The 17462-nt window shown below is 44.7% G+C and overlaps 1 protein-coding gene across 2 annotated transcripts; it reads right to left on the reverse strand.

The window, feature by feature from the left end:
* Positions 1–934: 934 nt before the first annotated feature.
* LOC308070711 (ubiquitin-conjugating enzyme E2 variant 1) lies at positions 935–16340 on the reverse strand. Of its 2 annotated transcripts, none has more exons than XM_080405138.1 (4): positions 16212–16340; positions 4954–5102; positions 1507–1632; positions 935–1111 (listed from the first exon to the last, which is right to left on the reverse strand). In XM_080405138.1, exons 1-4 carry the CDS (start codon positions 16231–16233, stop codon positions 965–967), a joined length of 444 nt encoding a protein of 147 aa, XP_080261264.1. In that variant the 5' UTR covers positions 16234–16340; the 3' UTR covers positions 935–964. The 2 variants fall into 2 exon arrangements, with proteins under 2 accessions (XP_080261264.1, XP_080261265.1); XM_080405139.1 differs by having other exon boundaries at positions 16218–16326.
* Between the last annotated feature and the right edge of the window lie 1122 nt (positions 16341–17462).

Raw genomic sequence — 17462 nt, forward strand, 5'->3', positions numbered from 1 at the left:
ATCTAATAACATCAGCCGTGGTCAGCTTGGTGGTGTGGCAGCAGTGCTGGAGGGACAGGGAAAATCCAAGTTTGCGAGCAGAACAGATACTCTTGTTTCCCAGGCTGGTGAAGACTAAATTTGTTGCAAAACCAAAACGATAAGCAGGAGGGAACAGGTCAAGTTATTGCCCCAACGCTCACCCTTGCCAGGGGTGAGAAGAGTCACAAAGAGGGGCAAAAAGAAAGCAGCACCCCCTGCTAAAAAGAGGGGAAGAGGGAAGAGATTAAAAGAACCCTGAATCCCTCACCCAAAGCCCACATCACTAGTGAAGGGGACCAGGAAGAGATATACAATCTATGCCTTGGCCAAAGGGAAGAAGGAAAGCTTGCCCCAAATTATCAGGGCATTTAAAAAAAAATAATTAAAAACCCCCAAAACAACCACAGTCACATTCAGCCTTTACTAGAGATAGCACAAAGGGAGGGATGACTGAGGTTAGCACACATCCCCATTAGTAGTCCATAAAGCCCAGTGTAGTACTGGAAGCAAAAAACCTTTGTGTCTACTCTAATAAATAGCCCTGAGCTTCGACTCTATTGCAAAAGACAAAAAAAGAAAAAAAAAAAAAAACAACCCAGGCCAGACACACAGCAAGGTGATTGTGGGATGTATGCTTTCACAGTTAAGTTAGATGTGCCACACTGGTCTTGACAGTAATAAATTTAAATAGACTTTTCCTGATACCAGAAGTTCAGCTATGTGGACAGTGGTTACACGACAGGATTATTTGTTATAGCACAACTTATATTTCAAATGAAAAAAAAAAAAATTAGTATCATTTACAGTATCTCAAGAAAAACTTCCTTTGAATGGGAACTTCCTTTCCAGTATTTTGAGGTCTACAAGATGCATCTAGAAAATTTACTACTGTGGAAAATGAAGACAGCTTAAATTGAATAAGGGGGGCATTTTTTTTTTTTAATTAATTGCTGTAACATTGTCCTTCAGGTGGCTGAGGAAGTTTCATATTTTCTTTAGACATCATTAGACGTCGAAGCTCTTGCAGAACAACTTTGATACTATAAGAATTCTGCCATTTTGCTAGGACTGATATGGCTCTGGGGTCCACCTAAAATAGACAAAAAGACCACTCCTGTCAGAATCGATACGTTTGATACACTTAACTCCCTCCCACACCCTCCAACTAAAGATCCTACAAAAAACCTTGGAGTGGGAGAAACCAAAGAAAGCAAAAGCAAGCAAATGGTTTCCTAAAAGCGTAATAAATCCCCGCATGATGCAACTATTTGAGTGGCAAAAGGGCAGGAAAAAAAAAAAAATCAGTTCTACATTTTAATTTCAGAACACACTTGGCTGTGTACTTCCCTTCTACCCCCCCTCCCTTCTCCTCAGAGCAAATGGCACCAGCAAGCAATAATTAAGCAAGTTGCAAGTATAAACAAAACATTAATTCAAAGTTGCACATGAAAACCACATTAAAATGACCCAAACCCAAAAACTTACCACTCCATTAGAACTATTTACTCCATTCATATTAATTTTTGTTACAAATCTTACAAATGGAGGTGCTTCTGGATACTTAGGCCCACATTCTATTTTAAGGCTGTATATTCTGTTTTCATAAATTGTCTGAGGGGAAAAGAAAGGGGGAAACAATTACATCAGGCGGTTCAATAAGCATTAGGTTAAAACAGTGGTTAATTTAGGGACACGTAAACAACGAAACATAAAGGCAGCCACTTAGACTGTGCTGGCTACCTCTGTTTTAAGTTCATTTTATAACATTCAGAGTATCAAATGTTACCTCTTCAGGGTAATGAATTCTACTGGTCTTTTAAGCATCGAATTTTCATGTAAGAAAGGAAACTGGCATCGCTTTCCATTCACCAACTGAAATGATGTTTTTTTTTAATCAATGTAGAGCTCAGATACTTACTTTTCAACCACTCTTTACACAGTACCTTTGTTTTATCAGTTTACTAATCAGACACTCTACCTTGAAACTGAAGCCACAGCTTTAGCTTAGGTAACTATCTAAAGTCAGCCTGTCCTAGAAATGCACTTGAAAAATAGTCTTTGGTCATAAACCACGTGGCCGTTCTGGGAAAGGGGAATGTTCCAAGATTCACCACATTGCAAAGTACATCCTGATGGCAAGCAGCAGTATCACTCTGTTTCCACAGCAGTAACACTTAAGACTTCACAGCTAACAGAAATCCTGGATCATGAGTTTTTAACTAACCCATCAATCGGTATAGGCGAGAGACAAATGTAACAAGGCTACAATGATTCTTCAATATTTAACATTAAAAGAAACAAACCAGTTAATGTTATTCTGCATTCTGAGAATAACTATTTTTGATGTGATGATCTGGTGTAGCCTGGCACACAGCTCCAGCTAAGTTGGGCAATGCAGGCAGCTGGCAGAAATGCACAACAGGAACAGGATCACCATGGGGAAGTTTAGGCAGACAAGCTCTCCAGATTTAGAGCTTCTGACACAATTTCCTGCCTTCAACAATGCAGTGAACATTAAACTCACGAGACAGTGACCATGAGCAAAAATCCAGGTGAATGTGTGAGCGCAGAAGCCAACAAGCAGCCAGCAGCTCCTGCTCACCTGTAGCAGCAAAGCACAATGTCCTCACCAGGACCTTAAGAACAGTTGCCCAAAGTCCAAAAACTTCTCAATATAAAACTCCGCGCAATCCCTTTTGAGGGCCTGTTATGACCCTTAACATTTTAATATTACCCTTAATACTAAGGAGCATTTTGATGCAAACCACTACCAAAAATATAAGAATAGACTTCCTGATTCAGCTGCTTCCCATCTATGCAAACAAAGCGGCTTTAAGCCAGCCTGCAGCCACCCATGGTGGGACCAGCAGCTGGCCAGCGCTGGCCGGTGACAAACTAAACGCTGTCACAAAGTTTTGCGGAAGAAAAGTCATCCATCAGCTCTGCTCAGCCTGCCCAGGCCTCCTGTCCGAGTCCCTGAGCGAGGCTCGCGCACAGGGCAATTCACAGCCCAGAGGTTCGTGCAGGTTTTCAGGGTCTTTGCAAATAACTGCACCACAGTAAGACCAGTGAATGAAAAGCCTTGACTGTGCACATGTCTATAGCCAATATAAAATATGTGCAGATAAAGCTGAAGTTTTGACAGTGCCACTGTTTTTAAATAGCTTGTATAAACAAGATGAATCACTGGCTGCGAAACCATCCGCACAAAGTCTGGGAAGGAGAAGCGTGCTTCCATGTATGGTAGCAGGGACACTCAGAGCAGCAGCACGTATCTAACTGCATCATGGTTCATTTTTCCCTCCTGAATGCCCAACATAAGATTATTCCACCTGCTACAAGCATGACTGCTTTCCACCCAGAATGAAATAGGATTTCAAAATTTTTTCCAGTGCCAGGATTTCCACATTCTACCAAGAAAAAGAATTCATAATAATATCACTGAGTATGAACAGTGCTAAAAGCAGGACAGCCACTTAGCAAACAAGAATGACAAAGTTCCCAGAATCTCTCTCAACACAGCCTGTTGCTTTCAGGCAATAAGCTTAAAAGAAGTCAAGACATTTTTGGAAAAAAATCTGTATTCATAACTGTGTCAGAAAGACAAAAGAGGTACAGTTGAATCATCTTCCGTGATAGTCCTCTAGCCCTGGTTAGCGGTATGACATGAACAACAAATTTCTATCACTGCTGACAAGTCAGCACATGCCTGTTTGCACATTTCAGTTTCTATTTAATTTTCTAAATTAGATTTCAAGGTTGCTTAAATTTTCCACGAAGTGTATGCACACAGTGAGCTTTCTTCACAGTCTTAATGCAGTGTCATTAACACCCTCCTAATGTTATAAAATCAAATGCTGTTCTAGAAAATGATTTTGGCATATCATAAACAAACAAAATGATCATAAACGGGAAGATGTTAACAACGGCAGACAAAAGGTAAACAACACTTCTAGATGAGATAGAAAATACTGCATGTGCAATGTCAAAATATAAATTCTTGCAAAACCTCATTGTATGTCAGAAAAGGCAACTGACAGAATGGGAACGCACAGGGCAGTAGCATGATTAAAGGTCTGTAAAGGCTTCCATATAACAGATTGAGAACACTGGAACTATTGAGAAGTGATACTGGGCCAGGTACTGAAGACAACACCTGCTACTGCAGGCAGGAGAATCAGCTACTTGCACTTCATGGTAAGGATGTTAAGGAAACAGAACAGATACACACAGTGAAACTGGAGACAGTTTTGATTTTAGGATACATACATACACACAACGCACAATTAGATCATCAAGTTCACTACCAGAGTGGAGATTCACAGTTTAGTAGGGTTTGGGGGGAGGAGAGGCAGAACACAACAATACTGCCACAAAGATCAGTAGCAATATAAGAAGCTACTCTAGGAAAGAACATTCAGAGAAATAGAATTCATTAAAATTTGAGTTTCCCGAGTTAGCTGAAACTCTACAAGAGCAAGTCAGTACTGCTGCAATAAAAAACAACCCATAAACTCAACAAGAAACAGCAGAAAGACCAGCAGTACTGAACAAAACGTCTGTTTTACCTACATTAGCTCCATATGTAATCTCACTAGCCGAAGGATTTTAAACCTTGCTGTATTCAAGAGTACTAGAATCCTGAAATCTCAAAAGTTATGCCTTAATGAATCTGTAAATATAAAGCAGACATGTAACAGAACTAACAAGAGAAAGGCACTAAAAATATTCCGAATTATAAGCAAAAAAGATACAGATATGTGAAACCCATTATTACATGGAACTTGAACCTTCAACATAAATCACTTGCTGAAGTGTTTTTTCACTCATTGTGTTCTGTTTGTTTTCTGCTCCAGTGGTTAGATTGAGAGAAGAAAAGGGTGAAGAAGAAAAAATTAACGGTACTATTTTAATATTTAAGTAGATACTTACTCTTGGAGGCCCAATAATCATTCCTGTCCATCTTGTAAGTGTCATATCTTCGTCATCTTCAAGGCCCCAGCTAACTGTTCCATCACCTACTCCTTTCTGCCCTTCTTCAAGTTCTTCCAACAGACGAAAATTACGAGGAACTTTTACTCCTGAAAACAATCAGACAAATATTTCGAGTTGAGAAATCCAATAAACAAATAAAGCTAATTTCACTGACACTTTTGGTCTTTCTTCAGAAAACATTTTGCATAAAAACATACAAATATCACTGTTTTTCGAATGACAATATTTCAACACTATGAAAAAGATATATCCATATTTAGTTTGGATTTTAGAAGCAAAATCAAGGTATCCACAATGAAACATGCTAGAAGGCTGACAGGTCAGATATTAGGGCAGGCAGTAAAGTGACAGGAAATCTGTCCACTCAGAAATACACACAGTATTACAGAGCTCTAATTAGCACTCGCCTATATGATTTATATATAAAAATTTTGAAGATTCTACAAAACGACACCATGAGAGGCTTGACACCACTCAACTCACTCGGAGCTTTTAAAAATACCATTCAAAGTAAATAAAACTCTTCCATAACATTAGCAGGTTAATCTGAAGTTAATTTAAGTGGGCTTTGGCAGCAGCAATGGCATCTTTTGTACTTATGACCTCCACCACCAAGGAATTTCAGCCCTTCTTAATTGCTGGCACATTGATCATCAAAAAGCACAGCAAAACAAGAAAATTTTCTTATCCCCATTACTTTAATGGAAAACAACAGCACAGAGAACTTAGGTGACATATCCAAGGTCACCCATTAAACCCATTAAGTCCATGGCAAAGGAAGATCTTGAACCCAGGCCACAGGGGACTTAATCACCCATTCTTCTTCGAGGTATCTGTACCTCGGTCATCACAAAATGTTAAGTGCACTCTAGGCCACCACTTCTCCTTCGTATCGGGTTTGCATGGCAAGGTTTTGGTAGCAGGGGGGCTACAGGGGTGGCGTCTGTGAGAAGCTGCTAGAAGCTTCCCCCATGTCTGACAAAGCCCGTACCAGCCGGCTCCAAGGTGGTCGGACCTGTTGCTGGCCAAGGCTGAGCCCACCACCGATGGTGCTAGCAGCTCTGGGATAACATGTTTAATAAAGGAGAAAAACCCTGCACAACACCAGCAGCAGCCAGAAGAAAGGAGTGAGAACACGTGAGAGAAAACAGCTCTGTGAACACCAGGTCAGCAGAGGGGAGGAGGTGCTCCAGGCACCGGAGCAGCGATTCCCCAGCAGCCCCTGGTGAAGCCCACGGTGGGGCAGGCCGTGCCCCCAGCCCGTGGAGCCCACGGGGGAGCAGATCCCCCCCCGCAGCCCACACCAGAGCAGGGGGTGCCCGAAGGAGCCGTGACCCGTGGGCAGCCCCCACTGGAGCCGGCTCCTGGCAGGGTTGTGGCCCCGCAGGGACCCAGGTGGGAGCAGTCTGTCCCTGAAGGACTGCACCCCACGGAAGGGACCCAAGGCCAGAGCAGTTCAGGAAGAACTGCAGCCTGGGGGGAGGACTCAAGTTGGAGAAGCTTGTGGAGGACTGTCTCCCGTGGGAGGGATACCACACTGGAGCAGGGGCAGGAGTCCTCCCACTGAGGAGGAGGAAGATGTGTAATTAACTGACCACAGCCCCATTCCCTGTCCCCCTGTACCACTCAGGGGGAGGAGGTAGAGAAATCGGGAACGAAATTAAGCCTGGAAAGAAAGGAGAGGCAGGAGGAAGGTGTTCTAAGATCTAGGGTTTCTTTTCTCATCACCCTACTCCAACCTGATTGATAATAAATTAATTCTCCCCAAGCTGAGTCTGTTTTGCCCGTGATGGTAATTGCTGAGTGATCTCTCCTTGTCCTCATCTCAACCCACCAGCCTTTTGTTGTACTTTCTCTCCCCTGTGCAGCTGCGGAGGGGAGTGAGAGCAGCTCTGGTGGGCACCTGGCATCCGGCCAGGGTCAACGCACCACATCCTTCCAGGTACCCCTGTGAAGCACAGCTCTCTCCAACAGCAACAAAATTATTGCCAGGATATAGTTAATAGTTATTTTTGCCTGACATACAGAAAGGTTGGATTTGGGGTTTGGAGTTACCTCCCCACCCCATAGTATGAAGTTAACTATTCAACAGCACGTAAAACTAGAAAACTATAATGAATCCTCTTCTTCACTATCACTTATTTAGTACAGCAGGAAGAGAACGGTAAATCAACCTTTCAGTGTATAAAGTGAACCCAGAAAACTTCTCGGTCAGAAGCCAGCGCTTCCAGCATGGCTGGGACACCAAACTCTGAGGACATAAGAAAGGGATCAAGGGCTTTAAAAATCCCCTCTGTAGCTGCTTGCCAATGTGGGAAATAGAGGATCTAAGGCATTGTGAAATGTAGCAGTGCTTGAAATGGAATAACTCCAGTAGCTTTAAAATCCCTTTAAAATATATTAATGACCTAAAGAAACTAAGTGTCAGTGATTATTTTGCTGTGGAATCAGAGTTGCCCAAATTTCATTCACTAAAAAGGAAGCACAGCAGAACCCAAAAAACAAAATTACGAAAGGAATTAGTTTGTTGGCCATTTTGACACACATCACCACGATCAAGAATATTCTGGGGAAACATGATTTAATAACACAGCTGTAGCAATAGTACAAAAGAGAAACCTGGAATCAGAAAAGCAGTGTCAGAAGACGACAGACCTGCACTGGCTATACCAAACCACACATACGGGGGCTGCTGAGCACGACTCAAATACAACTCCAGGCCATATCTACACCTTCAACTCCCAGCGAGACCGTGCTGTTACTATGGCTGCTGAGTAATACAAATCTTTGGCTGTGAAAAGAAATGAGTCAGTGCCATAAGATTAACTGAGCCCCTGTTACCACCAAGGATTTGGGGCTCTTGGGGACCACTGCCACTTCCCCTGCACCAAAAATTCCCAGCGTTTCCCCTCTCTGAACACCTTAGAAGCATGAAGTATATATATCTTGTGTACTGCAGGCATATGAAGGTTCAGGTATGCAGTTCACACCTGAATCACAACAGATCAGCCACCCCATTTTTAATTATATTCCCAATGCTCTCCAAGCAGTAGTTACGGGAGGCAGAGAAGAGAGCAATCTAGTTCCAGCACAGGGGACAAGAGAAACAGATGGAGTATGAGTTGAAGGACAAGGTGCTGCCTTTACTTACACACACACACACACAACCTATTTCACATTTTTTTGCTGCAGCGGATGCATGGGAAAGCTGGTGATGGGGAATGACTCACGGGTACGTAATGCCTGAAACTGCTGCCTGGGCTTCAGCCCAGGGAAGAAATGGCCAGGGAAGGACGAACAAAAGGTCTTTCTGGAGGGTGAACTCCACCCCATGGTCTGACACAGCAGCTCTTTTGACAACGCAGGTGATGCTGCGAAGGAAACCGTCTGTGGCTATTATTAGAAAACCCAACCTGAGCCTCTCCCAGCTCAAAGAAGCTGAAGCCAGCAGAAGACCTGCCTCGAAGGTGTACTGTTGCCAAAAAATACTCTCTCTTCTGAACCACATCAAGCATCATCTCAGTCTCTGTACTTCAGTGCTTGACAATACCACTTCATATGTATCAGTGGTGCAAAGATAATTTACTGATATTTACTTAGACCAAAACAAATATCCTAGAAGGAATCAGCTTTATGTTAAACATATACATGCCATGCGCCAAAGAAGGAAACTAAAAATATTGCTGTATACCCCTGTTTCCCGAGCATCACATATTCTGTTCACCGAGTGAGGTAGGAATCCTCTGTGAAGAAAACTAAGTGATCGTGTAATTAAAAATTACATCATCACATATACATTTGAGAAGGCCACAACCAAGGCTGAAAGGCAGCCTTAATTCTGACATTCGCTAACCAGAGCCAGGCTTGGCTTTACAGCCTTACAGGAAGAGAAGGCAACTTCACTTCCAGGCTCTCCCCAGATACAGCTGCCCTGATTCAGCATGAATCAGAGCCATAAGAGAGTCACACAGGATTTGAGTGTTCTCTGACAAGTCCGAGGTCTACAGAGAGCTAGCTAGTCACATCATGCACTGGCTCCTATCACACGGAAAAAGTTAACACAAATGATTATTATTTCCACAACAACTGCTCACCTGTGAGCACTACTCTAGTAGTACTCTGTGAAGTAGATTTTTTATGCACTTCACAGAAAATAAAATGATCATGGGAGATTTTTTGTCACTGTACAACAAACTACCTTGTCCCACAACTTCGTTGCCTTCTAAAATGTTTTATCCCTATGCTAAAGGTCAGAGGTGTAACACGGAAGACCAGCATCTCAGCCCCTACAGAAGGCAAGTTCAGAGTCACATCTAAGATGGTAATTCAGCTCCCTCCCTGACACACTCTCAGGAGATTCTACAGGAAGAAGAGCACACACACGCATATATAGATAAATAAAAGACTATGGCCATATGATCATAAATGCTTTAAATAATTTCTAAATAACTTGCCCTTAAGCAAGGAAGAATAAAAGACCAGATTTACCCTTCTGATCAGCCTGGAAAGACGCACAAAGCCATTAAGCCAATCCTGAAGCCACTAAACCAACCTTGTCTCCTCTTCATTCGTAAAGGCCTGGAGCACTCACGGTCAGCTACCACATCCTGCTGGGACCCGAACCTCAGAAACCACACAAACATTATCACTTGTGGTTGTACACAAACATATCCCCGTGTTTGCTGTCCACCAAGATTCCTAGAAAGTGATCTGATCTGTTCTAGGCGTACACAGTATTTGCCAAACAACCTCCATGGATAAACCATGGCAGATTCACAGTTAGGAAATGTCCTGCGCCAGCTGACACAACCATGAGTCAACTCTGTATCGTCCTCCCACCCCCCCAATAAATACCTTGCACAATCTTGTCAGTGTAGCAATGGAGACTTCCAAGGCAGTAACCAAACCAACCTGTTTTTCTAAAAGTCCTTCATTTAACACAAGAAAACCTAAACAAAGCAAGAAGCAATTAAAAAGTAATCACGTTGTTGAAAGTACTTTCAGTTATGCACTTCAATCTAGCCTTCACTACTGTTCAAGAAGACTCTCGACCAGCAGCTTCATTTGATACAAAAATACAATAATATCCAAATAATTGCTGCACTTGCAGCTGGTCTGACTGCAAGGAAATGGAACTGAAAAAACACTTCAGAGCAAAAGGAGGTGTTTACTATTAATGACAACACCAAATCTATGAAAACTAAATTGTAACTGTACTGACAAGGTAAGATCTCCAATGACAGAGGTTTGTAAAGTCTTTCTCAAAGTTCATCTTTTAGTAAACGTGCATTTGTGAAGCCTCAACCCTGCCCACTAGTTCACCAGTTACAAAAGGTTCATGAAATATTTTGATGTCCAACTAGAGAACAAAACTGAACTACAGACTGAGTTTTCCAGAAAGTCAGGATGTGTACTTTATAGAGTTTAAAGTTGCAGGAAGGAGCTGCTAGGTTTGGGGTGACATCCTCTTCAGCCTTCAAACAGAATTAGGACCTTCCGTTCTCCTTGTCAAAAACTTCACATCACACCAGTGCTGCCAGGCAGACTGGCACCAATGAGCCTTCACTACCACGGCACCTCACAACCCAGCTGTTTCCTAAGCAATGAGTTGAAAGACTGAGAGAACAGCAAGCTGAAATGAGGACAAAAGGAGTTTGACGATGTCTGGTCAGAATCACATTCAGGAAGGTTCTGCACTAGGAAAGAACAGAAGTATTCCTGGAAGACACTTAAATGCCTACTTGGCCTTTAAAAGAGCTTAAAACACTCTCAGATTCACTTTCTACCACAGCACTACTAAAGATACACACGTACACAACTGAATGTCTCTTATGATAGTTTTAAGAGTAATTTTACCAGTCAGAGATTTTTCTCATTTGAAATTTACATTCACGTGAAGAACGCAGTAAGTTTTTATCAAGTTAAAACCAACACTTCCTGACCAACCATACTTTTTAATCTTTCAATTTTCCCCTATCATGTAATGAAAGCAATTCCAAATTCAGAAACCTGCTGAAAACAGCACAGTGAAACCAGGGAAAGAAGGTGGACAGTACGCCTTTGAGAGTAGATCCTCTTCTTGAATCTCCTTCATCAGCATCAGCAGAACAAAATACGCGCCTCTCACAAAAACATCAAGAATACACTTCTCTTTGCTTTCTAAAGTGAAATCAAATTGCAAGCATTGCTCTTCAGGATTAAAGCACACATATACCACACAGGACACCTCAGCAAAACACACAGGAAATGCACTGCACTCATTAGGGGGTCTAAAAAGAGGAACCATCTTTTTGCTGAAGATTTCTTGACATCTTCACCAGTAACAGCCAACTTAGCAAACCAGCCCTTCAACCAACTTTAACTCTGCATCCTGTACTGGTTCTGATTTACAGTGACTCAAGTGAACTGAAATCCAGTAGCTTTAAACACCTCTGTTGCCTAATATGTTAAAGCCCCTTCTGTTACTTGGGTTTTTTCGTGTATTTGACTCAGCCGTAATTACATCTTTTCCAATATATTTATCATCTCTTTGCAGAGATTGCAACTATTGAAAATTTGATAGCTTACGCTTGCAGCACTGGAATTCTAAAAAGCTGTAAAAAATAAGTAAATCATTCCTTGTCACAATGGTACATGGAGTTTCTGAAGTGATGGAATATTCAGAACTGAATAAAAGGCTTTCAGCAACTGTCAAAAAAACTTCCAGGAACAGGAACTTCAAATTTCTTGCATCGTCTTTATAGTCATGACTTCCACTCTGATAATGCAAACAGGTACCGAGACATTTTGCAGATGCAAAATAACTTCCTGAGCACTTGAACCAACCTGAAGTGTTTTCTATTCTGTGAAGCTAGAATGCTGGTTCTGTCTTTCAATACTACAAGCGTTGTTACTTGGGAAGAGGTAACTTTAAAACATTTGTCTGAGACACACTGGCAGTATCATTGAGGTCTGAAGCCGAATAAAACTTTCCAATAGCAGAAGAGTTAAAATCAGATGCATTCTGTGACTTGTATCTCATCTGAAAAGCTAAACATTACCAGCTGAGCTAGAAGTTACTCTAGAAAACAAAGTCATCCTGAAATAGCATCCTGGACAAAACCCTGACACTAAATCTCACCAGGGAAGCCCCCACCATTTCCTCTTTGAAATGGCTGTTAGTGACTGAGAGCTGATGCTTTCCTACAGCTGCCTCTTCTACCCACAAAATATCACTACGCTCTCTTAAATTCACACCACCCACCAAAAGGTAAATGCACAGGTAGGTTCACTGATTTTTAAGACAAGCTTTGAAGAGCAGGATGCCACGCTGACAGACTAAGGCAGTTACCTGTTTGGTACCAGGACTCCAGTTTTAGCACCGGAGCTGACAAGCACAGGTGGGGAGCAGCAGAGGCAGGACGCACAATACCCTAATGAATCATTTTAAGTTCTCAGCTAGAATGGCATTTTTCAAATATATTATGTAATTTGTATCATTATACATGAAAAGATTCAACTGAGTATCTTCTTGTAAGTTTTGTACTATTTACCCTTTTAATCTACTGCATCCTTCCATTACAATACACAAAGAAGCTCTGCAAACAACTCCTTTAGCACCGGCTATTTAATCTGTTCTTATAGCCCATCTTATTTAAGAGGGCATAATTTATCTTCCTATTTTGTCTTCAATTACTTTTTCCCTACCCTTGAGTATTTTACTCACACACTTAGAAAGTACTTGGTGGCTGGCAATATTTATTTTGAGATAACTACTGTATGCAGTGCACTCTGAAGGAGATATCACAGTCCATTTGCAGAGGCAGGGTACACCTTCTGTATCCTTCAAATCAGTTTCTTCTTCATTGTAACATCTCACTTGCTCTTCACAAGCATATCTTTGAGTTTACAGTGATATTATGGGCCCGCCAACAATTACAAAAGTATTCTTTTAATATACTGTACTAAAACTGATCTGTGTTCTTCTCTCTGTTAGGATTAAGTCACATATATCAGCACTATCATGACCGTATACCTAACAAATTGTCCTTCTGTAGTTCTTCACATTCCTCTGACTTCAAATAACTTAAATCTGGGCAAATCATTTCACTACTCAGTTCTTCCAAGCTGTTGGTAAACCCAGTGCCTACCACAGCCCTGCAACAGACTCCCTAAACAGACCCATGAGAGAAAAGGGGGTTGAATGAGATCATTAAACTCTTCCAAGGATGAAAGTTAGAGAAACAGGATTCCATAGGCCAACATGGTCGGATTTTGACCCATTATAATACTGGAGGCTGCAGGAGAGCAACATGGAGCAAGCTCCCGTAGTCTTATAACTGCAACACAGACTCCATGCAGCCCAACTTCCCTGCAGGATTACAGAGTACGTGAGCCTCTGAGGAACCCTTGATTTCTTGGCTAGAACGGGTACCCGACCCAGCTGAGCGCTCCTGCATGACATTTCAGTCTGAAGGACAGACAGACATACGCTCGGTTTGGGTGTTTGTGGTTTCCTGTGAAAAGCCTTATTAGAATGATTAAAGTCAACTTTTCTATTTTATTCATACATTAACTGTGTGTGCGCAAAACCCACATCGTCAGCAACGCAGAATTGTGTTCTATACGAGCGATACTGGTGGACCCTTCATAACATTTCTTCCAGGTGAGGGTTGTTTTCTCCTGTTAATTATTTCACCTGGTTCTCTGATTCAAATATAAGGCTTACCTGTCCAATGCCCAGGACCAGTCCTATGACTTTTCTAAGTTACAGGGACATTTGCTACCACTCCTTCCTCTGGGTCAGTAGCTGCTTTTAAAGAAAGACTGAGAATTTTTCGTCGTCAACCTTTGTTTAAGATCCTTTGCTGAACCACTATTAACTCAAGGTAGCATATGCATTCGAGTGGTTTATAAACAAAGATGAATACATTAAAATTCCACAGAGCAAGCAACATCAAAATCTGTTTTACATATGAGCAAAGATACTAAGCTACTTGCCCAAAGCCCCACAGCAGATCAATCAGTAGTGGAGCACAGGTGTCCATCCCTTCCAGGCTCTATTTGTATGTGCCAGGCAATGCCTTCAGTGCAGTGTCAAGAAGGAACCATACAAACTGCATTGCAGTGCCACCACCACTACTGTACCTGGACACTGTTGTTCTCTTTATCAGAAGAGCAAAATCTCCATCCTTTACTAATGCAACAAGAAAACGCAGACCACTGCTGGCAGGACAGCCCATGATTTACAGATGGACAAAGCTTTAAAGTTCCCATCAACGTAAGCTGCTGGTCTGTATCTGAAGGTTCTCCAAGACTGAATTTAGGGTTTACTGCAAAAGGTCAGTGTTCCTGTAACACATGTTTATACATCACTATTTTTGCCCCCCGCCAGCAGCAAAGTACACAGGATCTCACGAGCAGCTGAAGTGCAGTGCTTGTCAAATGCCCACACTGTAGACACAGAAACTGATGTCCCTACTCACGTCTACCTGGCTGTGTATTGCTTGACACTTCCAGCACTGAAGAAATGAGACTGCTTTCAGAAATCCATGAAATAACAGGAAGCAATCCAAAAGACACAATGTGGCTAGCAGATGATGGTTTAACAGCTTATCACAAAGACTGTCTGCTGCAAAAGGAAAGCTGGGGAGTAGAACTAGCTTTGGACTTTTATCACTGCAGTCCAAGTCCCCTTCCACACATACCCCTCTGTGACCACCCAGACAATTAAATCACAAAGTTGCACTGGTTTAAAAGGAAAAATATTTGCCTTGTTCTTCCAGCCAAATACAAAATGATAAGTCAGCAGCTTGAAAGAATCATTGAGAAAGTATGGTAGCCAGAACAGCGTGACATAAGAGAGGAAAGAAGGGTCCACTACATTTTTTGTATATTTTAATCAAGTGTTCCAATACCTCACAGTCACATATGTTCAGAGATCTCTAAAACTTAATTCTCAGGACAGCATCCACTGCATTTTAAGTGTTTTTATAAACTTGATTCCTATGAATTATCTGCATTGTGGCAGTTATTCTTAGAAGTTGGAAGCAGTCATTGATTGAGACCTATCTGTAAAAAAAGAATTCCATAACATTGTTATATCTTTGAGAGCAATCTTCTGGTGATCTCACATTTAAACTTGCAAGGAAGCAATGTGAAAACGAGTATTAGAGTGGCACATTTGAAACCCTGTATGGATTTATGAAAACAGGAAAATGAAACTGGCTAAACAGAAGTGAAACTCATTTATTTAATCTGTCAAAGTTCATTAAAGGATGTCCACAGGAAAAAAAGAACAACCAACATTTAAAATCTAGTTTCTGTATTTTTGTTTAACGTGTAATGAAAAATGCAATGATGGGATTTGTTCAACTACCCAAGTCAGGTGAAGAGCCATTTTAAAGGGGAGAACGCCCCAACTTCTTGAAGGATAGGTGCCCTGACAAGGTAGTTACATCCTCCCGATCTAACAGGAAGACATTATTAGTGAAAAAGACTTTTCAGCAGCTACTTTCACCCACGCCACGCACCCCGGTCGATGCTCAGTAACTGCTAAGGCCAGAGAACGCGGGCCAGGCCGAACGCGCAGCAGCGGAGCGCGCTCACACTGGCTGCACGGCGGCCCCGGGAGGGCGGCCTGGCGGCTGTCAGCGGCAGCCCCACGGCCGTGCCTGAGGAGCGAGCGGGGGCTGCGGGCCCGACCGGCCCCGGGCAGGGGGTCCCGGCCCCAACAGCCCAGCTCAGCGCGCCGCTGCCCGGAGCCAGCCCGCAGCGAGCCGGGGTGGGGGTCCCGCGGGGCCCGGGCCGACTCCGCGCCCCGCTCCGGGCCGGACTCGCCCCGCCAGGGCCGCTCCCACCACCGAGGCCTCAGCAGCCCCCGGCGAGGCGCCGGCCCCGAGCCGCGGCAAAGGAGCGGGGCCCGGCTCCACGGACCCCCGGCCGGGCAGCGGGGCCCCCCTCCGGGCCGCGCCCCTCGGGCCGGTCCCACCGCCGCCCCCTCTGCCGCGGCCGCCGCCGCCCTCGCCCCTCCGCCGGGCGCCTCCCGGCCTAGCGCCCGCCGCCGCCCCTCCGGCCCCGACACACCCAGCCAGGCCTCCCGGCCACCCGTCGCCCGCCACGCCACCGCCCGCGGGGGCCGCGGCTGCCCCACAGCAAGGAGCGGCCCTGCCCGGCTCCCCCCGGCCCGCGGCCCCGCCGCCCCGGCGCCCGCTCACCCGCACCCGTGGTGGCCGCCATCTTGCACCGCTGCCGCTGGAGCCCCGCCCCCTCGCACCACGTCAACGCAACGCGGGAAGTGCGGCTCTGAGGGCGCGGCGCGGGCGGGCGCACTAAGGGAAGGCCGCGGCGGGCGGGGCGGCTGCGCGGAAGCTCCGTGGTGCACGCAGGGCGCCTCCAGAGCGCCGTCGCGCGGGCGGGTTCCCCGCAGGGGTCGGGGAGGGGGCGCGCTGAAGGAAAGAGGCCGAGCCCCCCGGCTGGGGCAGCCGCGGCTCCGCGGGGCTCCCTCTGCCTCGCCGCAGCAGGCAACCCCGGGGAAAGCAACCCCGGCGAGCTCCCCGGGGAGCTCTGAAACACCAGCGCACTCTCGGGCATTTAACAGCCCATAAAACTCAAATGCAATTAATATGAATAATTGGCGAGCTATGTTCATTACGGCCAGAACACGAGCAGCATTAGCTCTCCAACTGCTTTACAAATATCCGTACTTGCTTTGTAATAATCTGCCGCTGTTTACACATTTGCTGCCCCTTACTGGTCACCCTCCGACACCCACAGGCCACCGGTAACCCCCACCGCAGCAGCACCAGCTCGGCACTGGTGCGTGGCACACGCAGGCGGGGGTGAGGGGCTCCATCCCGCCGGGATCGCGGCCCAGGCCCAGGGCACAGAGGCCATGGCGCACATCCAGCATGGCTCCTTGGGTCTCAGGTCACTGCCGGCCGGGGCACGGCCGTGGAAAAGTTTCTGACCTAAACTTGCTGGTATGAGTCTAAAAGAGCCATAGCCAGGAGACATAAGGAAGACCCACAATGCTGCATTTCAATCAACAGCGCATCTTCCTTTATCCCTCTCCATTTCATACAGTAATAATAATAAAAAAAAAATAGTTCTGGTTTTGGCTGGGATAGTTAATTTTCTTCTTGGTAGCTGGTGCAGTGCTGTGTTTTTGGCTTTAGCACAAGAATAACCTGCACTGATGTGTCCGTTGCTGAGGAGCGCTCAGTGTGAACCAAGGGCTTTGCAGTTTCCCAGGCTCTGGCAGGAGCAGAGCATGCAGAGCGGGGAGTGGACACAGCCAGGACAGCAGACCCCAACCCACTACAGGGATGGTCTATACCACACACAGCTCCATATAGGAACTGGGGGAGCCCGCTGGGGGCCACTGGTCGCTGCTCTGGAACTGGCTGGGCATCACATAGTGCTTCACGTGGCAGGTTCCCCCCCCTTGGGTTTAATTCCTCTCTCTC

The sequence above is a fragment of the Falco punctatus genome (assembly GCF_963210335.1).
Source record: "Falco punctatus genome assembly, chromosome: 10".
NCBI lineage: Eukaryota > Metazoa > Chordata > Aves > Falconiformes > Falconidae > Falco > Falco punctatus.

Excerpts from the sequence above, each read along its gene's own strand:
- LOC308070711 (XM_080405138.1), bottom strand. The coding sequence starts at position 16,233 with ATGGCGGCCACCACGGGTGCGG. Across the intron at positions 1,633-4,953 it reads TGATTATTGGGCCTCCAAGA|ACAATTTATGAAAACAGAAT; the intron begins GTAAGTATCTAC and ends TTTTCCCCTCAG. Across the intron at positions 1,112-1,506 it reads TAAATAGTTCTAATGGAGTG|GTGGACCCCAGAGCCATATC; the intron begins GTAAGTTTTTGG and ends TGTCTATTTTAG.